This window comes from Ixodes scapularis, unplaced genomic scaffold, assembly GCF_016920785.2.
Source record: "Ixodes scapularis isolate PalLabHiFi unplaced genomic scaffold, ASM1692078v2 PGA_scaffold12__126_contigs__length_90152505, whole genome shotgun sequence".
Lineage (NCBI taxonomy): Eukaryota > Metazoa > Arthropoda > Arachnida > Ixodida > Ixodidae > Ixodes > Ixodes scapularis.
The window spans coordinates 11713603-11739431 of NW_024609838.1; the positions used below are offsets into that span (position 1 = coordinate 11713603).

The 25829-nt window shown below is 44.9% G+C and overlaps 1 protein-coding gene across 1 annotated transcript; it reads right to left on the bottom strand.

Moving 5' to 3' along the window:
- Positions 1-4691: 4691 nt before the first annotated feature.
- Positions 4692-24559, bottom strand: LOC120840834 (zinc finger protein GLIS3). The gene is made up of 8 exons (XM_042289323.1): positions 24471-24559; positions 17939-19490; positions 15892-16053; positions 15012-15122; positions 13785-13944; positions 12956-13061; positions 6268-6419; positions 4692-4942 (listed from the first exon to the last, which is right to left on the bottom strand). The coding sequence occupies exons 1-8, from the start codon at positions 24557-24559 to the stop codon at positions 4692-4694; spliced, it is 2583 nt and encodes an 860-aa protein (XP_042145257.1).
- Positions 24560-25829: the final 1270 nt, after the last annotated feature.

Sequence of the window (25829 nt, forward strand, 5' to 3'; positions counted from 1 at the left end):
TGCACTGTCTCTTATGGAAAATAATTAAATAATATCCGAGTGCAAACGTATGCTAGATAAAGAAAAACAAAACGTGCCTATGTCAATTAAATTTCTTCGGATGGATTTCACGTTTGTACCCTTGCCATTGGCAATACTAATTTGTCCCACGGCTAAAGTTGCACATATTTGTGGCTTCGATAAACGTCAATGCCTTAAAAAAACTTTCAGCCTTTTCACTTTGGTGAAGAAGGGAGACCAGCGAAGCTGCACTATGGTTAGGCCGCAAATCGGCAAGCCAGAATGGAAAGGCTCGAGAAGTTGCCGCCATCTATGAGCGACGGCGGCAACCAGACATCCGGCAAGCTGATTGTCTGGTTGGCGCCGTCGGTCATAGATGCAGTAGCTGTCCAGAGTGTTGTGTCGACATATATGTTTGCTGGCGGACACGATCTTGGGAGAAAAACTCGCCTTTTACAGCTCCGCTGTAATAAACTCCTGGAGGTAGTCGCTCGGAAGCACGTATTCATCCCATCCTATTCCATGCTACCTCGCGGCCGCGCGAAGTGGAGTGGTAAATGATGGAACAGGGAAGTTTCAACTGCCCCTTTTACAGGTTTATGTAATCTCTATGGTCCCTAGCTTTAACTGTTACAGAAACACAACCTCTCCTTCTTCTTAAAAATCAAATGGTATAGCCCAAACTGGAAACCAATACAGAGGCATTTGTCGCGACCCGAAAGTACAATGGCATGTCGTCCTGAACCTTGGCGAGATAAGCGGTAACACCCCTTTTGCCAATGATCCGACATTTGAAAGATAACTGCGGTGGCATGTTTCCGGGACCACTGACCTTGTGCGCTGATCACATTTAATGAAAAAATGGCGTCTCTATTTAGTTCTTTTTGGGTTTGTAGTGAAGGGGGGGGGGGGGGGGCATTGGCACGTCAAAGTTCGGAGTTTACGAATTGACCAAATTTTTACCGGCGGGTGTTTTTTCGGCGTTTTTCGGATTTATCCGAAAACACAGGAAGCCACATCGCACTCATCTGTATCATTGTCAACGTTCTTTGTTTTGTTCTGATTGTCAGTGTGTGTTCACTTCTCTCCGGTCGTGTTTGTTCCACTGACGCCTTTTCAGTATGCACGTCCTGCTTTTCTAGATGCGTGTTTCGAGTTTTTGTTTTACTATAACTTGGTTTTAATCATTATGTTGTAATGGGTCTAGTGCGTTCTTTTTATATTTTATAGTTTATGAGTGTGCCCTGCCCGCACCAAGGCCGGGTGTCCGTTCCTGGGCACCAAATAAAACTGATTCTCGATTCCTGATTCTCGATCTTGCAGAAGCCAAATAAGCGTACTGCAGCTTGTGATTGGTTGTACCTAAAAAAAATATTTTCTATTTTCATGCGTTTCCTTCATATCAGCGTCCTAAAGCAGACGATACGCATCAAAAACTGCAGTAGCTATGCAGACAAAGCCAGGGGTGCGAACTGCTGACTTTGGCTAGCTGTTGCCTTTGTTCCCAGTCGATGGTTCGTTCGTGGTAACAGTGTTGTCCCCTGCACACCCGCCGGCAATATGAAGGTGAACACCTTACCTGGCTTCTTGCCTGTTTTGCGACTCCCTAAAGCTATATTAACTTTCAACATATCAAATAGTACGTGGCTTCGGGGTCTAAACTTGGCGTTCTGGCACTCTTCTGGAACAGAGCTTGTTCCAAACCTTGCAGGAGTGTCAAAAACAAGAAGAGGGCTGTTCACCTTCATATCGCTCATGGTTGTACATGTAGGCACGGCGGTACAACAACCCAGACACAAAGAAACGAAACCAGGAAGCAGAATAACTCGGGCGTTTATTAGCACGAACCTACAAAGAGTGGGCGCGTCACGTAAAACAGTCCCAGCGAACAGCTCCGTGCGGTGTTCCTTGTTTTCTTTCGCTTTCTTCCGCGAAAACGGAGATATAAGATAAGGGCGGCGATCGTCTCGCAAAACGCTTCCGAGCGACGGCGGGTGGCAGAAAGCAGACCTCTCTTTCAACTATCTCGTCCTAGGCAAGAAGACACGAGGCCCTGGAGTCACTCAAACAGGGACACGTGACTCAGGGAAGTACGAGTTCCAGTCGATGCTGAACCTGCGAGTCACTTCCATGTTGTCCTTGACTCGTCACCAGCGTGTCACCAAATTATAGACTCCCCACTCCTATTGTCCCCAGAAAGCTTGTCACCAGACTTGATCTTTGGCACCAATTTTTTGTCATTCGGGCTTCAGAGTCGAGCACTTTCTTACACGGCCCACGGGCTTTCTCTAATTACATTCTTGTGGTTGTAGAAGGTACAGTGGGACATCAAGACACCCTGCAACAAAGGAAGGATGGTGGCATGTAAGAATGTGGTGGTGTGAATGAAATACAATAAAGCCAAAGCAATAGTTAGAAGGTTTTGGCTCGTACTTTAGGGTGTGAACCGAAGACAACCAAGAAAACATTATTGGAGCAATTTTTTGTGGCAGTAGGGGGACGGGGAGTTATGCTGCGTTCACATTTTCGTTCGATTCGCAACCGCGGAGCAAATCCGCTCGTTTTTATCACCAAATGCGCGTAAAACTACACTGAATCTTTAAGCAACCGGGTTCGCAACCGCTTGACGAACGCGGTTCAACCGCCAGTGTGAATGAGGCCTAAGAGGTTCGTAAAATAAATAAACTTGTGACCCAAGTCGAATACACGCCACGTTATATTGCAGCCCCTAGATGGCGCGGGGTAGTGTCAGATCATAAGATGTCTGCTTTTATCTATCTATTCAACAACTCAGGATGGCCGACGTTTTTCGACTCGAACAACTAAATAAACTGCACTTAAAGTACCGCCACTTCTTTCTTCGATTGACTTGTGGGCGCCGCCAATTTGGCGCTTAATGGGAGGCGAGCGCAGAGAGCGATAGTTACGTTTGCAAAATGTGGCTTTCCGAGCCTTACGCATTGACCAACCAGGCATGTACACGTTGCCCAGAAAAATAACTAAATGGCATTACTCGCTTAATAACTAACCAAATAAGTTCCTCGTTACCGATTCTCAAAAGGAACACCTTATTTTAGTGTGAAATTAGCGAGTTACTTTTCTCGTTACTTTGACGACACAGCTCATTTTGTTTCATGGTCTATTGTTTTCCTTTCAGTAGTCGCTGCGTTTAGGAAGTAGCTGCATATTGAAGTTTGCATCATTTATATTTCCCCGCTTCATTCAGAATACATCTCCGGCGACGCTGAAGAGTCGTTGTACTGACGCGCTCGAAGGTACGGCACTATTGTGCTTCAGGAAAAGCAGGTGCATCTAGGATTCCCTTCTATCTTTTGTTATCTCTGATTCTAAAGTTCTAAGTTGACATCGGATTCTGCGCCTTCCCGCGTTAGCAACCTCGAGGTTTACATTCGGTCTGTACACGATTCTAGAAGGATCACTCAACGAACCTTAGAGTTCGGCTCACGCTTTAGAGTTCGACTCACGTTGCTATACTGTCATACTGTTTCAGGCACGTAGCCAGGGGGGAGGCCCATGGGGCCCGGGCCCCCCCCCCCCCCCCCCCCCCCGAAATCTTCCATTTTGCATGGGTCCTCCTCTCCCCCCTTTTCCTCATACAGCATTTTGTCATGGGTGCCCCCCCCCCCCCCCCCCCCCCGAAACAAAATCCTGGCTACGTGCCTGTACTGTTTAGTCATTTTTGGGGTTCTTTCTTTGTCGCAATAGAGGCATACTCAGGTTAAAATGAAAACGAGGCTGTTTAAACAGTGTTGTCCACGTTACAACTTAAAAGTAACGAAAAACAGTTTCTCGTTACTTGGCCTTAAAAGTACGGTACTCGTTCTTTCTCTAAAGAAAAGTAACTATATACGTTACTGGATACCGTTAAAAGTAACTAAGTAGACGTAGCTCGTAACTAGTAATGTCCGCGACCAACACCGGGTATGGGCACTGAGCATGCGCAGAGACCGCCCGAGGCAAAACATCTGCGCATGGGCGGCGCCAACACAGTGGCCTGGCGTCGGAGGGTTGAGTTGATCTATCGACCAACACACTGTTTATCAACCAGACCGAGTTTGCCCACACAATGTGTGGGCTCTGCGCGGGCGCAGAAACTAGATTCGCGCGAGGCGAAGCAGCTGCGCATGCCCAGTACCGAGAGCAGCGCCACCACAGTGGTGTGGCCTCGGGGAGTTGAGTTGGTCTATAAGACCGATTCAACGTCTTTTTGGGCATGCGCTGTCACGGGCAAAGGTAACCAAGCCGCGACCTCGCGCTTTTAAGCCGCTGCCATATCTGCTAACACATCAGACAAAAAGAAACCAGTCTGCAAACACTGTCTTAAGGCGAGCTTCTATTATAACAAAATTTATACAAATTAGAGCGAAAAAAAAAGAAGGGATGATGAAATGTTAGGCTAGGTGGCGCAAGCTGCCGCCCGTTACAAAAAGTATAGCCATTAGCATCTATCCATCCATCTACAGGTAATACGAAAACTGCCAGCAGACGTGTTTCAAGCGTCTGCGAAGCAAACCTGCTTCGAGCGTGCTCGAGACGTGTCCACAGATACTTCTGTCTGCCATCATGTCTCCATGCGATGTATACGAGCAGTGTGACCGCAACTTTAGACGGTGCGTCCGTGCTTGGGTATGTCTTCTGGCCGTAGTGCTGTTTGAGTCACGTGGTTCCACTCACCCTCCAAAATGGGGAAGGTCCCCGAGGCAACTGTAGAAGGCATCGAACGGCGGCAGAGGTTGGTAGTTGGAAGCTTGGTCCCGAACGGGTCCCTCGTCGGCGGAGTCCTCTTCTCTGGAGCTGACCGAGTCGCCCAGGTGTCCCAAGACGTGCAGGTCGGACATGTTGAGGGTCATCAGGGGCTCGAGGTCGTCCTCGGCGAGCATGGCCGAACCTTGGCTGTCTCGTTGGTCATGGGGAGACGGCGCTGTGGACACCCAGAAAAACTGTAAACACTTGCGTGTGTTTTTTTTTTTTTTTTTTTTTTAGGGGGGGGGGGGGGGGGGGCTAAGTAGACTATTTTTATCGGTTTGGAAGTAATAAGCATAGAAAATCCGAAATATGCCCTTGGACCTGCGGTTTGTCTTACATCTTAGGTCGAAAGTAGAAGAGAAACAGGGGCGGGGGGGGGGGGTATATTTATTAATCTAGATTTTCAATTATTTGCACCAATACCCCAAAAATATGTGGACAAAAAGTAGAAGACACGCAGAAAGGATAGGGGTGAGTGTGTATCAACGTAAAGTGCCTAGATTTCACGGGCTTTTTTTTTTCTTGGTATTAATTTTTGAAAATGCGTAGGAAGAAAAAGGCATCAAAAGGAAGTCAGCGGGTTTTTTTCTTTTCTTTGCCCTTCTCCGTGTTTGCTATTTTTTTTTTTGTTCCCGTTTTTTTGCTCTGCAGCGGCTAATATGAATCATGAACTCCATCTTAACAAACTCATCACATATGCTTGTTTATGCTTTGATGAGCTGTCATTTTTGGCCGTCTGGTATTATTGTCTGCAAGGTCAAGTAAGGTGTCACGTGACCTGTTCTCTTCTTTATTATTGGGTTCCACTATTTGGATTGTTCTTCTCGTCTTGTCTTCGGCGGGTATTTTCCGCGCAACCATTTCTCGGCAGAAAAATTGGGCTTAGGTTGGCTTGTGCTTTGGAAGAATTTTGTCTCACAACTTGTTTTTGATTTATCCACGCAGTAATAGCTCTGCATCAAAGGACAACCTTGGAGCACGCGGCTAAAAAAATATCTAATCACCAAAATGCATGATGTTCCGCCGTTTTAATTGAAATGGCTCACGAAGATTTAAAGTGCTATTCTCTGACCTATTATACCTACCCCAAACTTTTAAGCCTAAAGTAATTCAGATGGTAATTAAAATTGAACTAAAGATCAAACTTGACCCAATAGTAAAAAATATTTATCTTAGTTTTGCTTTGTTTTGTTTTGTTTTTCTAGCTAGACGTTATGAACGTCTTAAAAACAAACTCTGGCGAATATCAACAATTTCTGCGAGTGCGGTGTGACTTCGAGTATTCGCGACTTCAACGGTACGCATTTAATCTCCGTTCCGCGGCTCATATTATCGCCGCCAGACCACGGCAGATTCCGCTGTTTATTTCGAACAGGCGTGAGCTCCTCGTTTCTCAAAGTTACGTCTTGACCGCGGGGTGGACTTGCCATCTCCGCAGTTGCAAATAGTCGAGCAACAGGACACACCTAACTAGAAGAGGAAGTAAAAAAGAAGACTTACTGGAACATGAATGAAATCCTCCGAACGACATGGCGCACAGCTCAGAGCGGGGCACCTCGAGGACGACGCTTCTCGTGGGACTCCTGGCCATGCCGGGCTCCGTGAACGAGTTGGACCGAAGTGGAGGGATCGGGTACCTTTGAGGATGCAGCCTGCAACCGACATTCGGGCGCCATCTATACTTAAACGAAGAAAATGCCTAGATATAGTTCGAAATGTTTCGTAACAAACTGCCAACAATGCTCGCAGGCCATTAGAAATACACCTTCCTATAGTCTGTTGCAGGTTAAGAAGAGGACAGGCGCCTCCCATAAAGCCTCTGCTCGCAATGATTGGTTCTCTCCTTCTTTCCACCCGCATGCTCTCAGCATTCCCTCCGCTAAAGCGGTAAGAGGGGAAGGCTTTGTGGGAGGGGCTTGTTCAGCTTTTCTGAACTGGTAACATGCTATAGTGACTTTTTTTTTCATGTAGAATGTTTTGTAAACGATGGCTAGGCACTTTCGTTACCACGAAGCGTCACACAAACAGTTGGTGCAGACATATGTATCAGTTCGGCGTAACGTCCAAGTCAAAAACAAATCCCGACCCTATTAACGCTGAATTAGAAGAACAAGTTCGACAACTTAATAGTATGCATTAACTAATGCGGAAACTCGATACTAATGTAACTGACCTTGCGACGAGCGATGCTGCATTAAAAGTCGATATTGAGACGATACTTAGCAATCAGGCTGAACTCGAGAGCTCAGTAACGCCTCTCAATGCCGAACTTGCTTTTTTTCGAAAAAGAAATCTTTTCTGTATCACAGGCCAAGGCATACATTTATGATCTAAAACATTCTATCACTGTGCAATCATCTGCAACCGAAAGTATGATATCTCGACTTTGTTATATTGAAAACCGATCGGCGACGGTGTACTTTTATATTCCACGGTATCCCCGTTGCTGCCGGGGAGTGTTAGGATTTATGCGAACAAAAGATGTTGAATTTTGTCAGTGACAAAGTTGATGTCACACTTGACAAATACCAAATTGAACGGGCACACAAATTGAGAATCCATTTTGAGGAAAATAATATGCCTATTATAGCGAGCGTTTCTTCGTACAAAACCAAACATCAGCGGCTCATGTGAGGACCGAAACTGCGCCGCCTTTCTTTTTCCACGTGCGAAGATTTCTCAGAGAAAGTTCGCGTCTCGCGTCGGAAGCTTCTTGCATATTCCAAATCTTAGTTGCGTTTTGACTGACTGCGTATGAGTTCAAATGTCTTCATTTACAACCCGGTTTCGGATCTTGTGGTTGATGCTTCCGAGTAGGCCAGCAAAGGGGGTGGGAACACGGGCGTCGTTTCCTCTAGCTCTCATATCAGTGTTTTATACATAAATTAGAGCAGTTTAATGCCAAAGCGTGAAGAATTGTTTTCCCTTGTTTCCACCTGCGACATTAAAATAGTACTGATCATCGAGACCTGGCTTTACCCTGACATAGACTAGAGCAAAATACTGCCAAATCATTCAAACTTCACGTTTTATCGGCGCGATCGAAAGGATCGTCCTGGTGGCGGCGTTTTAATATGCCTAGATACAAATATTCAAAGTACACTTCTGTTCGTTTCTACATCTATTGAGGCCATTGGGTGTCGGTGAAATGTGGTTTTAAAACTATCCTTGTTGACGTGTGTTATAAGGCATTATCTAGCCTTATAGCTTTCTTATAGAATGAGTTGTCAATTTCGCACACCCAACATTCGGATCGTTTTGTTTCTTTATTAGGTGATTTCAGCCTCCTTGGTATGAATTGGAATTTATGAAATCTTGCTGGTGGTGAAAGTTTTGGTGTGTGTGTCGCGATTTTTCCTTGGTTTCAACCTTTCGCACATGATTTATTTCCCCACCCGAGTAACCAGCACGTGTTCAAATATATTAGACTTGCTTTTGACCAACCATCCGAAATCTATTACCTCCCTTTCCAATTTTGAAGGCATCAGCGAACACAGAGCAGTGCACTTTACCTTAGGATTTAAAGCACCAAAGCCCGCGTTGCTGTCCAAGCAAATAAGACTATATAATACAATAAACTATGAACAGTTAAACCGAGACTTTTTGAACACCTTTTCAGTTTTTATGGAGGGTTTTAATAATAGAAATGTAAATTAAAATGTATGCCTTTTTTTAAACAAATTATCGCAACTCATTAAAGCTTGTGTTCCAATTATTACCGTCAGTTCTCGGTTTACTAAGCCTTGGTATTCACGCTGATTGAAAAGCTTTAACAATAAGAAAAACGACGTTTTCGAGTAGCCAAAGAACAGAGCACAGCTTTAGCTTGGTCTAAATATAATGAATGTGCCACTGAATATAAAACTCTGCCAGAGCAGCAGAAACCTACTTTCTTCCAAGAAACCCTTGCATCTTTATTTTATTTATTTATTTATTTATTCGAATACCTACATCGCCCAAATCTAGGCATTATTGTAGGGGGGGTAAGGCAATACAAAACAATGGCAAACGATAAATATAGAGATACACAAGAACTATTGTGATGCAGAAATAGTGGATATGACATCTTAGGAGAAAAATACAACATACAACACTTTGTACAATATATGAAAACAAAGTATAGTGACTGGCACTATTAGAAGTGCAAAGTGAAAAATTATTCCAACAGCAAGTTTTTAGGGCAATAGGAAAAGAGGAAGGGGCCGCAGAGATGACCTCAGTTGGTAAATTGTTCCATTCGTGTATTGTTCGTGGAAAAAACGAGTGCTTAAAAACGTTAATTCTGCATCTATATTCACGTACTTTTAAGTGGTGTTTTGTACGCGGCGACACATAACTGGGCTCCTTAATAAAACGTTCTTTCTCGATGTCGGTCCTACCGTTTAGTATGTTGAAGATAAAGTGAGCCTAAGGTACCTTCGTCTGTCTTCCAACAGAGGCCATCCCAGGTTGCGGCGTATTTCAGATGATCTTACAGAGAAATCATAATTGCCAGAGACAAACCGAGCTGCCCGTTTCTGAAAACGTTCGAGTTGTTCAATGGTGTGACGGGTATGCAAATTCCCATGGGGCACATGCATATTCCAAAATGGGACGCACATTCGATATGTACAATGTTTCTTTAAGGTTAGTAGGTGCCTGACTAAAATTGCGTCTCAGAAAGTTTAATGTGCGGCTGGCCTTAGATGACAAATAATCAACATGAGCATTCCACGACAAGTTACTAGAAAATACAACTCCCAGATACTTATATTCAGGTACAGCCGTTAAACGTGTGACACCAAGGAAATATTCTGTGGCCAGAGTTTGTCTTTTGTTAGAAAATCTGACTACGTTAGGTTTGTTTAAATTCAATGCCATATTCCATGTTTGACACCATGACATCACAGAATCGAGATCGTCTTGCAGTATCTGGGAGTCATCCTCACACGTGATATCACGGTATATACAACAGTCATCAGCATACAGTCGGACGCGGCTAGAAAGATGACCAGCTAGATTATTTATGAACACTAAAAAAAGAAGGGGGCCCAACACCGATCCTTGCGGAACACCTGATAAAACACTAACATTTGTCGAGCTCACACCATCTAGAACTACGCGTTGCTTCCTTCCAACAAGATAAGCCACAAGCCAGGTTAAAAGTGAATCCGAAATGTTTACAGCTGCCATCTTTTGTAATAACAAAGTATGAGATACAGAGTCAAAGGCCTTCCGAAAGTCCAAAAAGACACAACCCGCGCCAATTCCACCTAGAACGTTGTTACTCACGTACTGTTCTCCCCACCAGCACTTACTGATGGTTCCGAGAATATCATCGAGAATATTCAGCGTGCCAAAGTTTTAAATAATATATTTTCTGTCCAAACATTACTTGTAACTACAGTCCGTTGAAACCTAAGAAAGAAAAGCGAGGGTACGACGGGCCGGGGAGGAGAAAGTGGACGGAACACTAAAGAGAGAAGGAGGTTCCGCCCAGGGTGTATGGTTCCGCCTCTCTTCTCCAGCGTTCCGTCTGCTCCCTGCTCCCCGGCCCGTCTTACCCTCGCCCTACCTTCTTGAGTTGCAACGGACTATAGCACCGCTCCTTTCATAGACCCAATTTGTGTTGATTTTGATGGTGTTGTTAACATTGTTACGTCACTGAAAATATCCTTGTCCTGCGGTGTCGACAATATCAACTCTAAAGTATTACAGAGCACAAAATATTCCTCAAGCCTATTTCTAACAAACCTTTTCCAGCAATCATTAGATACGTAACAGTACCTGAGGATTAAGAATCGGCAAGGTCATTCCGGTGGACAAAAACGGTGATGAATCATCTGCCTTAAGCTATAGGCCAATATTTCTAACTTCTGCACCTTCTAAACTACTCGAGCACGTATTCACGAGCAATTATCTATCCACCTCGATTCAATCATTTTAACAAAGCGCAGCACGGCTTCGGAAGAAACTACTCTTATGAAACCCAGCTTCTCTGCCTAACAAATGATCTGTTCGCTAACCTCGATTCTGGCTTCCCCACTGACGCTCTATTTCTCGACATTGCTAAAGCTTTCGACAAAGTTCCACATAACTGGCTGCTCCTAAAACTCTCGTAGTTAAACACTGATATTAATATACTCTCCTGGATCGAATATTTGTTCTCCCAACGTCACCAGTTTGTCTATGTTATCGATTATTCATCCTCTTCGGCGCCCGGAATATCTCGTGTGCCCCAGGGAACGGTTCTTGGTCCATTACTTTTCTTCATATACATTAACAATCTTCCTTTTCAAATATCCTCATCCACGTGCTTATTTGCGGACGGCTGTGTACTTTACCGGAAAATAACACCCCGCCATGATTTTTTAACGCTACAAAATGGCCTCCACGCACTTTATAACTGGTTTACTAACTGGCAGATGACGTTTAACGTCAGCAAATGTCAATGCATGCACTTATCTCGTTCCTCTTTACAAACTTCCCCTGTATTTACTCTGAATGGTATACCGCTTCAACCTACTGTTGTATATAAGTATCACGGTATCCTTGTCACTCCAAATCTCTCCTGGGAAAATCACATTAACTCCTTTTTGAAGTTCCGCTAACAAAAGCTTGGGTTTCCTTCGCCACAATTTCCAATCCGCCTCTCCTCACCTAAAGCGGTTCCTCTATCTTTCCCTAGGCCGGTCTAAATTAGAATACGCATCATCAATCTGGCACCCCCCTCAAGCAACATTAACATACTACATTGAGTATGTTTAAAACCGTGCTGCATGTTTTATTAGGTCAGATTACTCAAGTTTTTTCTAGTATTTCCCAAATATAATTGAATCTTTATCTCCCATCGCTTTTTTCCCGTCGAAAAATCTCCCGTCTATACCTTCTGGATAATTTTTTTTTATTCGCCATCTTTAAATCAGTTTCTTCTTTGATGTCCGGATTTTCTTTCTTCCAGACTAGATCATTGTAATAAAATATACCGGGCGCAGTGTTCTTCCACAGCGTACCAGGATGCCACTCTTCCTAATTCAACTGTGGATTTGGAAAGACCTAACCGAACACTTCGTCATTATCCAGGACCCCGTCAAATATTGAGACGCAGTTGCCATCATTGCACATAACACCCGCTCCCCTCTCTAATGCCTTAAGGCCCTAAAGGTGTTCTAAATAAATAAATAAATGAACAACTTTTAGCCTTTCCACTATGGTGAAGAAAGAAGACCAGCGGAGCTGTACAATGGAAAGTAATGGCAGGCCGCAAGTCGGCAAGCCGGAATAGAAAGGCTGCCGCCATCTATGAGCGACGGCGGTAACCAGATACCTGGCTTGGGGCCCTCGCTCATAGATGGCGGTAGGTGTCCAGAGTTCGCTGTCTTCATTTCCTTACGGAGGACACGATCTTGCGGATACAAGCCCTTAAAAGCTCTGATGTAAAAGACGTTGACGTCAAGGGAGGAGCGCACCTCCGTGACGTCACGGAGACACGTTGCGGTGTCACATGAGAACGCGTTACCTCACTTCACGGCGTTCTCGTGATCACCTGACTAACAGTGGCCTTAATCACGTCATCACGTCACCCAGACTAACAAACAGTTGCCGGCAAACTTATTTTACGTAAAATATAAATAAAAGAAGAACATAAAAGACGGGGACGGACAAGACGACCTCGTCTTGTATGTTCTTCCCTTATTTATATTTTATCCCTACCAGCAGGCTCATTCCAAGTATTTTACGTACCATGGCTTTGTAGAATAAAACCAAAAATGTTTTGCTTTTTTTTTTTTGTTCTTGTTCTTTTTACATTAGCTTTACCCACTCTCCATGAAAGGGCACGTTCGTCATAATGTGGAGAACGCTGCTAGGATCTACAAAAAAGTGTATTGTGTTATGTCGGAGAAAAAACGTCGGTGTTTGTCATGCTAGAGTGTGTCAGCTATAAAAAAAAACGCAGATGTAGCAGAACTTTTTCACAAGAAGTCGGGGAGCACCGTAATGATGGCTCACGTTTTACGAGAAGAAGAAATTGTGTCTTTGAGCGTCACGGCTTTTGTTACCTTTATGACGATCGCAGGAGGCGCCGTTAGCACATAACCAATGCTGCCGCTCAAAACACCTTCACGCACCCTAACCCTAGTACACCCAAATTCGCGTGCTCGCACCAAAAATGAGTAAGTTTGTTTTTATGTTCGTCTGAATTACTCACTTGTCCTCTGCAAGTCCAGGACTGGGAGCGAACCGGGTGTGGGGGGAGGAGCGGCACGCAAGGTCGTTGTCACTCAAGCTTAGCTGCAGCGGCTTAGGACAAGCACCTAGGACAAACAAACAAATATAAAAATGTTTATGTGTTTTCTTTTTGTTGTTGTTGTTTTATACGTTTTTATAGTTAACAACGTTGTACTCAAGAAACAGATTTTTCTAAAAGCTTTTAGGAACGTGGTCACTAATACTAGATTTGTCATTAATCTTAGAACCGTATACGCAGTTTCACCTAACCTAACGATGCGCCCTTAAGTATAATATCTTAGTGTGCACAGCACTGCCCGTTACAGCATAAACTAGTGATCCGTTACCATTGGAAAAGTAGGATATATATATATATATATATATATATATATATATATATATATATATATATATATAAGGTTCGCGACATTTTCCTTTAAAAAGATAATTATCTTTATTCCAAGTACGATCGTGAAACTTTCATGACTATTCATAGCTGTCGCCCGCCAACTATAAGCGCAAGCCGGGAGCGACACCATGCTTTTTAGGGAGCCAAACTGTAGCCTATTCCTGTGACCACGATCATTGAAATATATACTACTAATGCACGACCTTTATCATTGTTTCTCTGGAATCACATGATGTCATAGGACCGACCGAAAGCGAACCAATCGCGTGCAAACCAGTTTCATACAACACGCTAGTGGTTGCCATAGCTGAATTCTTGGCTCAGCTGCAAACTGCGACATCCAATACAATGCGTTTACACAAACTTTGTCATAAAACACGGGCAGAAAATACTTCTATACCTTGATAGCAACAGTCGTTGACGGAGCTCGCCCCCGGAGACCGCCCGATCCCGCTGTCGGCATGTTCCAGCTTGGGTCTGTCTCTCGCTGCGTACGCGGGCTGCACCTCCAAGCAGTCCCCGGGTCCTGACACTAGCTCCACGTCGTTCTCACTTCGAATCTGAAATGAAGATTTTTAAGGGGTCTATATTTGGCAGCACATGTTCTGTACGTTACACATTATGAGAGCGTCTCGGCTTTAGCCGCGGAAGAACATGATCATTCGCCTCTGGATTACAATTCTCTCTCACTCAGTTTGAAAGAGTGAGCTTCTGAGACCATCACTGTCTCTTCTGCACCATGCTCAAAACAAGGGTCTTATACAGCGGAGCTGTTAAGGGCTAGTTTTCCCAGGATCGTGTCCGCCAGCAAGTAAATATCAACACAACACTCCGGACAGCTACCGCCATCTATGAGCGACGGCGGAAACCAGACAGATGGCTTGCCGGTTGTCTGGTTTCCGTCGTCGCTCATAGATGGCCGGCAACTTTTGCGGCCTTTCCACTTTGGCTTGCCGATTTGCAGCTGGCCATTACTTCATTCCCACCATAGTACAGCTTCGCTGGTCCTTCTTCTTCACCAAAATGGAATAACTTAACTTTTTTTTCTTTGTTATTTTTTAAGAGGTCGTATTGCTTACTTAGGAGCAGGATACTTTACACTCCTATCCCACATACATTCCTCAAATTGCCGAGTGAAAAGCATGAGGTTTCTTTTTCAGCTCTTGCCCTGGTGGGGCCTAGGGAAGTTACCCAGCGCTACGTCAGCAAGCTTCCACGTGTTCTTCTTTACTTCGCTGCCTTGATAACCGCATGTTAACTGCAGTAAACTTCAGATAGCAGCTCTCCACTTGGCCGTTCATCCGCCAGAGGAAGTCGTGTCATATACATGGCCTGCCTTGACGTCACTTAAGTGGTGATCATGGTGGCACTGCTGCTGAGCGCGTAGCTTCAGCAAGAACAAGTCGAAATGACGACCAGCACAATGCGAAGGCGTAGCGTACCAGTCATGTAGTAGATCGCCGGCAGAAAGATGCGAGCTAGGCTGAGCGGAGCTAAGCCACCATCATCCATGTTTTGCACGTAGGTGACTGACATCAGACTTGGATACAAATTTAAACGTCCGCTTCGAAAATTAGTGTGTAACAATGCTCATTCTGCTTTCACTTGGGTTGTTAAGCGTTATTACCTTCTTTCTCGCCGTGTCGTCTTTGGCAGCGTGATTCTTGTAGTGCTTTCGCAACGAGCTGGGATCCGTGTACCTCTTGCAACAACCAGGAACTTGGCAGGCGTAAGGTTTCTAGAAAAAAAAATATATTATCATTAAGTGTTTCCAGTGACATAACCCAGTCCACCATTTTGTCGTTACAGGGTCCATGGCACGTACCGAAGACGAATATTTCATAGATTCATTTGGCAGAATCAAATTTGTAGCGCAGAAAAAGCTCATATTCGGCGTCAGCATTTCTGTGCTGCGTTTTCGAGGCAAGCTTATTTTCCACACTGCTGCGGTCTCGCACTGTGGCGCAAACTGTGTAGCGTCGCCTTACGTGTCATTCGCTCGCGCTCGCGCAAGTAACAGCACTGCTAAAATTACGCTATCATAGATAACGTAGCAACTGAAAAAAAAAAGTTGACACCGGATTGGCGCCATATGAAAGCACCCTAGAGGAGACGTGCGTGACTTAAAGCGCCGTGGTCGGCCTTCTACGATTCGACAAAAACTCACTATATTGTTTTAATAAGATTTAATGTGATGTCATCGATGGAAAGAAGAGAGGTGTCGAAACACCCATTTTCTACACTGTTGCTGAGAACTGGAACCACAGCCTTCACACACAGACAATTGAACTTGTATTTTTCAGCTGGTCATTAGAGATGGAGATCACGAACATTGAGGCAGATTCTGGCAGTGACCTCATTTGCAAGACCCTGAAGAGGGCGCCTTCTTAATACTCCGTCGCTATTATACCATAGCTATACCTAAACGCACTAAGGTCATCATCTACGTTTTGCGGTTTTAACACTTTTAGCACAAACTAAAATAGAAAACTTATTCTATAGCTCACAGTGTCCTGGTGCGTCCGTTGGTGCTTTGCCCGGTCCGAGGAATTGCTGAACGCTTTCGGGCATCCAGGATACTGACACGAGTAGGGTCTCTCACCGGTGTGGGACCGGAGATGGATCTTGAGGTTTTCAAGGCGAGAAAATGCCTTAGCACAACCCTCGAACTGTAACGAGTTCAAAAAAAACATTATCACAGAGGAAGCTCGCCAACAAAGTTTTCTCCAAGAAAGTTTTCAAAAGGCATAAAAGCAGAAGTCAGGTAATACTAAGGTGGTATAATTTATAGAGGCGCCAAGAACCATTTTAGAAATATGCAGTCAAAACAAGACTTGGCGAATATGGCAACAAGCACCGACCTGCTAAACAAGGTTTACGCTAGCTTAGAGTCACTCAGCTTCACTCACGCAGGTGTCAAGCTACGGCTTGGATTTGCCTCTTTGGTTACCTTGATTTTTTGCTTTCTTTTTTTCTTGAGCTGTGTTTTTTTACTTGATTACTAATGAACGCCATGAGATAGTAACAATCCCAAGTCAACGTGAAACTAGTTTCGCTCGTGGGTATTTACGTGGCACAGATAAGAATTGTTCATGAGTCCAAGCAATAGTCAGTCCGGTGTAATCTGTATAGTTTCGTCAAACGTGACCTGCTCTATTCTAATCCCATATGTCCGCGCTGTTCTCCAAATTATAGATATGGCTAGGGCCCTTTTTGTGGTTTGCGATGTTCGAAACTAAGGCGACGTTGATGACCAAAAAAAACGATAGCAGCAACATCAAAAGACCACAGGAGGCAACTTCAACACGTGCGTGCATATACAGTCACTGGAACTGTAAACACCAAATTCCCACGCACGTAAAAAAAAGCGCCAGTCACTGCGCTATGCAGATTTAGTGGTCGTATCTCATTCGTCGCTTTTTTTTTTTATTTCATATCCTAGCCGCGCTTATTTTAGGCCTATCTGACTTTCCCACAGTGCGCGGAACTCTAACGAGGCCTGTGGTCGGGTGGCGCGCGGAGCCTCGACTGAAGAAGCTTTTCTCCCTATCGGTAATACGATCCTTCGTGCCGTTTTGTTTGTGATTGTTTGCGGGGTCACGATGCCGCGTCGTGGGTGTCACTGCTCTGGGTGACGCCGAAATGCAAAAGTTAAAAAGTAACCATCCTCCCAGTCATCACTTCTTTATCTTTTTTTTTTTTCTTTTTTTGTACGCAAGTGGTTGTTGTTTGAGAACTTTATGTGATGTGGAATTTTTCGTGGTATTTTATGTCTTGGAAATTTTTGGTGTCTTTATAAGTTTATATATGTGGTGAAATGGCAGTTTTTTTATCGCGAAAGGCCCCCGCTCCCCCCAACCCTGTAAAGAAATATGCGCGAAACTAAAAGCGTGAAAGATAGGGCAAAAATAAGCAGAAAGGAAACAAGCGACATTTCGGGCGCATGCACTTCGTCAGACTATGCAATTTCCGAAACCTCTGTCTCTGTATACGTATGATTGCTTTGAAAGTAGAACTTTGATCTCATTTATTCGACCACGAAGAAGAGCGTAAGTTAAAAAAAAAAAACATTATCTATTAGTATCATTGGCAGCATCAGCTAAAGTGTGATAAGCTATGTACGAGTTTAAGCAAAGTCTTAGGGCCCTTTGCCCATCAATAATAGGACCTTAAACCTTAGTCTCGATGCCTTTCAGTGCATCCGGTCTAGATGTGCGTAACTTTACATCTAGGCCCATTTCCACAGTGGTAATAAGAGGGAGGGAGGGGGGGGGGGGGGGCAATGTTAAAGTGGTGTCCAAGACAGCGTTAACGATTTTCCTGACCTTTTTTTGATCGCCTACCACATTTTTTCCTAGACTTCAGTCAGGTCTTTATGTAATAAAGTAAATCCGCATCCCACAACCATGACATGTCAACATACGTTCAACTCCAAATATCAATTGCACGATTGAGAACATCAGGATTTTGTGCTATAGAAAGGGACCGGTCTCGCAGACGTGCTGCAGCCCTGCCATCCTCTTCGATGAGACTAGAATACACGAGGAAACTTACCGTGCACCTGTTGGGTTTCTCTCCCGAATGAACTCGCATGTGAATGAGCAACTTGTAGCGTGCGTTGAAGGGTCGGTGTCTCCGCGGACACCCCTGCCAAAAGCAGGTGTACTCGTCCCTCACTCTTTGGTCGATGTGGCAAGCCTCGATGTGCCGCACCAGGCTTTCTTGGTCTTGAAACAGACCGCGGCAGTCAATCCACTGACAGTCGTAAGACCTCGGCACAGGCTCCGACGTCGTCGAGTCCACTTCGGCCAACTCGGAGGCCGTGTCCGCTGAACCTGTGCTCTCGAAGCTCGAGTAATTGGAGGGCTGACTGCTGTCCGAAGAGTACATTTTCTGGAAGGCCAGCTTCCGGGCCATGTGCTGGTCGTAAGACGGAGGTGGTGGCTTCTGGAGTTCGAGAATCGAAGTCACGCCTGGTAAGGGTTGTTGCGTCGAGTCGACCACGTTCTCACCTCCAAAGTCGAAATTGGTACCAACCACTATATCGCGGTCTTCCTGCTGCTTTATCACAGCTAGGTTGTCTTCTGGCTCGAGGAAGTCGTAGTCCCGCATTCCTGTGAACTGGTCAACTTCATCGATGGCTTGCAGTGTCAAGACCGGGTTGTCAAAAGCGGAACAGTCGTCCCTCGTCGCTAACTTGAGAACTGTCGGAGAGTATGGAGTACTGAGTCGTAACCCTGATGAACCTGACCGAGGACTGTTAGGCCGAGCAGAAAGATGGCCATACGCTCCGGGTGCTGAGGGTACGCCTGCTGTGGATGAGCACCTCGATCCGCTAAGGTAAGCCACTAGGGACGTTGGAGAACAGCGGATGATTGTGTTTAAGTCCATTCCATCGGTCGATGTCGGCGAAATCGACAAAGACCTTTTGCTACGGCGGCTCGTGAACGAAGAACGAGCCGAGCTTCGGTTACTCGTGAACGTCGACAAAGTCGGAGAGGAGCTGGTCATGGCCGATAGGTCAGAGCAGCTGGATCCCACATCGGGCGCCATCTTGAGTTGTTCGTCTGCCTCAAGAAGTGCGGCGATTGGAGACTCCTCTTCAATGGGACTACACTCCTGGCACTCTTCTTTAACAGAACGTTCCTCACCAAAACGACAAGGGTTATGACACCCTTCCCCGGCGGTCTCAGATAAAGAGTTCACAACAGCACAGCTGTCTTCGGGGAGAATGGGTTGCTGGAAGAATAGGCCTAGCGAGCTTAGCTCGTCACAGAACGGTCCCGGTTTGTCGCCAAACTCTTTGGGAGAAGGCGCCACGGGGCCGAAGAACTCCTCCTCATGAAAGTCGGTGAAACAGTCGAAGTCGTCTCCGTCTTCGGGGCTGGCCAACTGTGGCACGGTCGAAGAACTGATGGAAGTCGAGGAAGTGTACGAAGCGGACGGACTGAGGACGAAGCGCGGGTCCGGTTGAGAGCACAGAGGGCCGCCGGTCGACACCGTGCACTGGTAACAGTCTGGAGAAGGCGATAGTTCAAGGCGCATCCTGGTCACTGCCTTGCACCTCGTCAGCTTGGCCCGAGGTCTGCTGCGGTCCGGAGCGCACCTCCTTTGCGTTGGTTGGACTGGGCGTTAAAATAAGAAGAAAAAAACGGCATGTCGAAACTGTGCATGAACTTCTGATGACTGAGTGCGACAGGGACCTTACCCTGGCGTGAATCACAGAGGGATAGCTTAAATTCGAAGTCGACATTTGTAATACAACATACAAAACACATTCAGCAGACACTGCCTGAGTCATGTCTCTTTTATATGACTGTCACACATGGTTATACAAAAACTGTCTGCTGACACATTCGAAACATACATATATGTCTGAAGAAGACATGCTTCAAACATGCCTGGGGCGCGTTTCTGTCATCATGTCTGCCATCATGTCTGCAGATAACACTGACTTTTCTATGAGCAGTGTAATTGTGGCTTAAGATTTCCCCTCGCTGCAGAACAAATCTAAATTACGTCATTCATAGGACACTTGTGCAGGCCTTGTGAAATTTGTTTTAAGTAGATGCCAAACACTATAAATATAATCAGAATTGCTCAACAGCAAACTACATTATCAATGACTGCAAAAGAAAATCTTTTTTTTTTACATCCTTGTTTATAAATGTTTTATCTCCTTGCTCGATGAAGCTGATATCTCGTACTTGAAGCTATCTGTTAAATATAAATAGTTTCTTACAAATTTGTTCATCGGGGTATCCCGCACATTCCCTTCCTGTCACCGAACGACTTTCTCGTCGTTTCTCCAAATGAGATAAGTAGAAAGGAATACCTAAATAAAACCGAGTATAAAACAATGATTGTTTGAACAATGGCTTACCCAATCGTGGCGACACTTATCAAACTACCTCTCAAACAGAACAGCGGCGGAGACACACTGCCCAGAGGCGGAAGTGCATCGAGCGATCTGAATCGGTCCGGGACCTTCCACAAAGTTCAAGCCCTGGTGTTCTAAACCCGTCTCCACCCCAAAAAAAAAAAACATCTACGAAACCCCCCCGTCCCACTTCGGAGCACTGTCTTGGGACGCTGTTGCGCACGGGCCAATCAGAAGCCTCCAGTTTTTATTACCCTTTCTCAGTACTCAACTACTTTTTTCCTTTTTTCTAAGCAGACGATGGCGGCACGACGTTTCGGAGCTCGCTTTAGGCCCGTTATTTCTCGCTCTAACTTCGCCACCGAAAGCTGGTTGTGTTGATATTTTTATGCGCGTGCAACGGCCCGTCGAGTGAGACAGAAAGAGGGAACGCAAAGAGTAAGAACGGAGAAGCAAGGAGCGTGTAGGAAACCTGAGGACACGCCGCACACGTGCAGATGGCACGCCCATGCAAATTGCGTTTTTTTGGCTGCCTTTGTTTTGAGCATTTGTTTTGTGGCCGTCTCAAGCTGTTTTACGGCGTCATGATGCCATGAAGCCGCGCTCACACTGCGAAATATATCGTACAAAAAAAAAAAACAGTTCGCGGACAAAGTCTGAGGGGCGTGTTTCTTACTTGTTTGGACGTCCCGTTACACTGGTCAGACAAACACTCTCAGCGGACATGTTCGAAGCACACGTATGTGCTTGTGACACGCCCGATGTATGCCCTCAGATAATATTGTCATAACGTCTTCAACGAACACACTGCCCTGGCGAAAAGAACAACTTATATTTGTTTTAGACATATCTTGGCCCCAAAAAACGCATATGATCAAATAAGATTATATAAGAGCGTACAAGAACATTATAACAGCATATAAGAACAATATAAGATTATTTAAGAACTGATGAGAAACTTCTTACAAGAATGGAGAGTTGGGCTATTTGGTAATAATCCTTATTGAAAAACAACGCGAAAACCACACAGACAAAGAGAAGGTACTTCTTGTCAGATGATCATAAATTCTTAAGTGACCTTATATTGTTCTTACGAGGATCTCGTATGCTTTCATATGATCTTGTTTGATCATATGTGATTAATGGAGTCAGAAATTTATTATAGTTACAAGATCTTTCACTACGATTTCTGTCTTTTGTATCATGTGTAAGCATCTGGGGTTTTAGGTCTGAAACTGGCGAGACAACTCTAAACAATTCTGTCTAGCTTTGCCGGGGTGTTTAACGCTGGGATTTTCACCCACCTAATAGCGTCCTGAGTTGTTATCATGAATTTTTTTTTTTGTAACACAGTTCGGCGGTAATGAATCGGTATTTCTAGAACCATTTTACAGTTGTATAAGATCGGCCACACTCCAGCGCAAACAAGCGTTGAAAGGTAACATAGAAAAAACAACAGAAGTGCCCAAAAGCGAGATAACGTGCACTTATTTTAAGATACAAAATGACTGTCGGCTCGTTTAACTTTTTTCGTCGCATATCCTTAAGTAGGCTCCATTTTCCGGCTGGCAGCGTGCATGAAATCATATCTACATATTTCTCCCGAAGGACCATGTACTGTCAACAGAAAATGGCGAACACCTATTGATGAATTCCGTCCCACCAGACTAGTTATTCCCATTTCATCTATCAATACGTGTTTCACGTGCGCAAATACATAAAAACGTCACTTTTGCCGTAAATCTCGTTGTGTCTTCGTACGGCACGATAATAAAAATGCGCGCACCAATCTCTGTGGACAACATACCCCCCGCCAAATTATGAGGATTGGTGTTTTTCTGCTCCTCCCAGGATCAGATCAGGGCGTCATTCTGATGAGTCTTCAGATTATACAGCCACCGAATCCAATGTTAACCTTGACAGCGCAGTCGACAAAAGCCATACTTACGTCATCCGTTTTGTAGACACGGAACACGTGCGAAATTGCCCGGTGGACACCTACCCCCTCATCCCTTCTACAAAGATCGTGCATTTCCGGTTCTCACGAACGCGAATTCCTGAGTGATAAGCAGCATGCAGCGCCAACACGAGTCGTGGGAACGAGCAAGCCCCCCCCCCCCCCCCCCCTACACGGAGCCACACGCCTGAACGCAAAGAGCAACAGAGCGCAAAAGCAGTGCACGCGTCTCGGGGTAGGGCTCAGCCAGTGGCCTTGACCGGAGTAGAGAATCCAGACATCGAGTCATCTTCAGGAAGACGGGACCCCCTGTCAAGCAAGCGGTCCTGGTCGCGGGTTCTGTCGTACGCTACTTGTCAAAGCGTCATGAGTCTCCGATGCAGAAACATTAGAACCTTTAGGCAATTTTTTTATTGAGCGCGTTTTTGTTTTGACGCCACGTGTCTGTAAAAACATGCAAAAAAATGACCTTCTGCTAAATTACATAGTCTCCAAGGAGCGTGATGGGGTGAATTTTCGCGTCCTGCACGTGCCGATATCTGCAGCCGTAAGTAATCTAAGGAGAAACCTTAGAACAGTTGGCGCTTTGCACGTATGTTCAACAACGCCCCATACTGCAGCGATTTCCATCGCGTGTTTCGGAACCTGCTTTCACGGCTTCGCTTTTAAACCACCAGGCGCTTTTAAACCACCAGGATTCGCCCGAGAAGGCTGACGAGCGAAACCTGCCCCCTGCCGCTGCCACGGCATCATTTTCTAGCCTTAGGTACCGTCGATTTCGCTAGATTCGCTAATATTGGCATCGAGATGTTTCTTTGACTCCCTCTTACAATCCCTACCTGTGATGTCACGACCAGGACTATGAATTGCCCGCGACAATTCCGACGGCGTGCGTAAAAAGCACGGTAAGTACGGTATATATATACGGAAAAAAACGCACCTGAGACGGTTGTTGGAGTTTTTAAAACATAGTATTGGTAAAGTTGGTCGACGTTTCGGCCCAAGACAGACCTTTTTCAAGGGCCGAAACGTCGACCAACTTTACCAATAATATGTTTTAAAAACTCCAACAACCGTCGCAGGTGCGTTTTTTTCCGTATATACTTTTCGTCATCCTGCGCTTCGTTTCTCTCTCTCTCTTTCTCTCTCTCTCTCTCTCTCTCTCTCTCTCTCTCCATATATATATATATATATATATATATATATATATATATATATATACACTTCGAAATAATCTGCAGACAGTCTGTGTGATCAACGTGCCGGACGGTTATACAAAGAGGAAGCACGTCTCCGAATAATAATAATCTTTATTTTGTTGTGTCCACAAACAGCACATAGCCTAAATAGTGTTACACAGTTCATCATTGGAAATTAAATGCAGAAAGCCACATAGATTCGACATTATACACAAATGATTGACTCCAGTGTACGTCAAAAAGTTGTCACGTCACTAAAAATGTCTATAGCAGATTGGTCAAGCCTGTTATTCCAGCTGCATTCTTGTTAACGGAGACGTATCATATAAAGTCAGGGGTTAGAACGGGCTCTGAAACCGACTTGACCGCAAGGGAACATGAAAACAAACAGTACTTAACAAAAGCGATGAATCAACACTTCCGTTCACAACCTTATAGAAAAACATGAAATCATGTAAACACCTTCTATCGAGCAAAGTGCGCAACCCTAGTTTCTTAAGTAATGCATTATAGTTGTATTAACACTTGCGCCCAAAATGCCTGCCATAGATTATGCCTATGAAGCGTCTTTGAACATGCTCAGTAGAGCATGATGCAGTGTGGTTGATACAATTCCAAACAATTGAAGCAAACTCCAGCTTTGTACGCACTAAGCAGCAAAACAAACACAAGGCAATCAGGAGAAGAAAATTGCCTCGTAAAACGAAATATCCCCCCAAGATACCTAAGAGAGGCATTACATAGAGCTGAAACATGATTATGAATTAAATAACCCCAGACTATCTTTTGTACGATGTATAAGGACTGTGCCCGTGGCTTTAGGCTTTAAAAATGTATACGGCAGTGACAAATTCTCTAAACCCCATCACGCACGTTGCTAGTCCTGCCAAATACTTCGCGTGACCTGGTGCCTGTACTTGTGGCTGCCAGAACGCTTTACGGAAATTTTAAAGTCACGTTTCGCGAAATCGGCGTTGGGTTGGCTCTTTCGGTAGATACCACCGGTCTACTATGGTCTAGCGCCGCAAGTAAGTCTTAACAGCTGCTTACCTCGGCAACGAAATAACGGCATCGGTGTTTTTATTGTTGTTCCTGTTTCTATTGTTACCGAGATAACAAAAAATGCAGAGCCATTTCATTTCTTAACGTTTTGGCGAGTACAGAATGAAAACATTTAAGCGAGCTTTAATAGACTGCCATAACTGTGGCGGGCCTCACTGCCTGACAGCAACAAATATATTTAAAAAGAAATTAAAAAAAAAAAAACTTCTTCAAAGTGTTCTAATTACGAATCGTTTGATGCTATGCATACGCAGCTTTATATACATAAATGCCGAAGCATAAAATACCCACACGGCCTGCAAATATCCACCGGTAGCTTGCTGTACTCGCTATAAGAATACAGCGAAGTGACTACAAAGCAACCTTTTTCTTTAGACTCGCTAAGGGCTAACGTTCTTAGTTACTCTCTGAGAACGCAAGCAATAACGACACAAAGTTAGTTTCTCCTTCATGGTAACTTTACGTTTGAATTGTCTCGTCCACTGAGGATCGTTGGTGGAAAGCAGCTCGTACATTAAACGTAATTGCTAGGATTCCACCAAGCGCGAGGCGTCTTCGGGTTTTATTCTCCGACTAGACTGTAAACCTCTGCAAATCGCATCTTACATTCGCGACAACCTCACAATATCATTTCGCAATCTTCCTAACATACATTGCGAGCAACGAAATGTACCCTAAACGTACCTGAGGTACGCCTCTCTTTAGAAACGCTCGCATAAACTATGTACGACCAGACAGATGCTTACAGTGCAACAACGGCGAAGTTGAGTCAGCCGGGAGGCACGAAGATGGCGGTCCGGTTCGTCCGAATCAACAAGTGTCTGTGCAGAAGGCTCTAGGTTCATCTCCCTTTTAAATACCAAGAGAAGGGGTGCCTCGAAGACTCGAAATAGCAGGTGGTCGGTAGCGGGAGACGCAAGCCGAGACCACTGGCGGCGCCTCCGTTCCAACAGGTTGCAATAAGAAAAGTGGGGCTCCTGCCAAGGGTTATTTCGAAGGAGGGTCTCGGGCCAATCAGCAGCGCCGAGGGAACTTTGGGAGTTTGGGTTTTTGGAAGACTGGGAGCCGAAAAGTCAACCACGGCGTTGTTGTTTTTTTTTATACTGTGGGAGGTTGACGCTAGTCTGGGAGCTTTCATTTTGTTTTCGAAGTTCCCGCCCGTTGCCTTTTTCGGAAGGCCCGCGGACCCCCCGGACATGCTGAGTCAAACGCTATGCGTCATCGGTGACGCGTACTTGTTGGAAAAAATAACGTCGCGAACAGAGACAGCTTTCTCATTTCTCTTTTATTTTTATTTTATTATCTGGATAAAATGAGGCCTCGAATCAATAATACACCTGAATTACC

Coding starts and splice junctions, on each gene's coding strand:
- LOC120840834 (XM_042289323.1), bottom strand. CDS start 24,559: ATGAAATGGCTCTGCATTTTTTGTTATCTCGGTAACAATAGAAACAGG. Junction 19,491..24,470: donor GCCGTTATTTCGTTGCCGAG/GTAAGCAGCTGT, acceptor AACGCAAAGGAG/GTGCGCTCCGGACCGCAGCA. Junction 6,420..12,955: donor CCTGGACTTGCAGAGGACAA/GTGAGTAATTCA, acceptor TGTCGGTTGCAG/GCTGCATCCTCAAAGGTACC.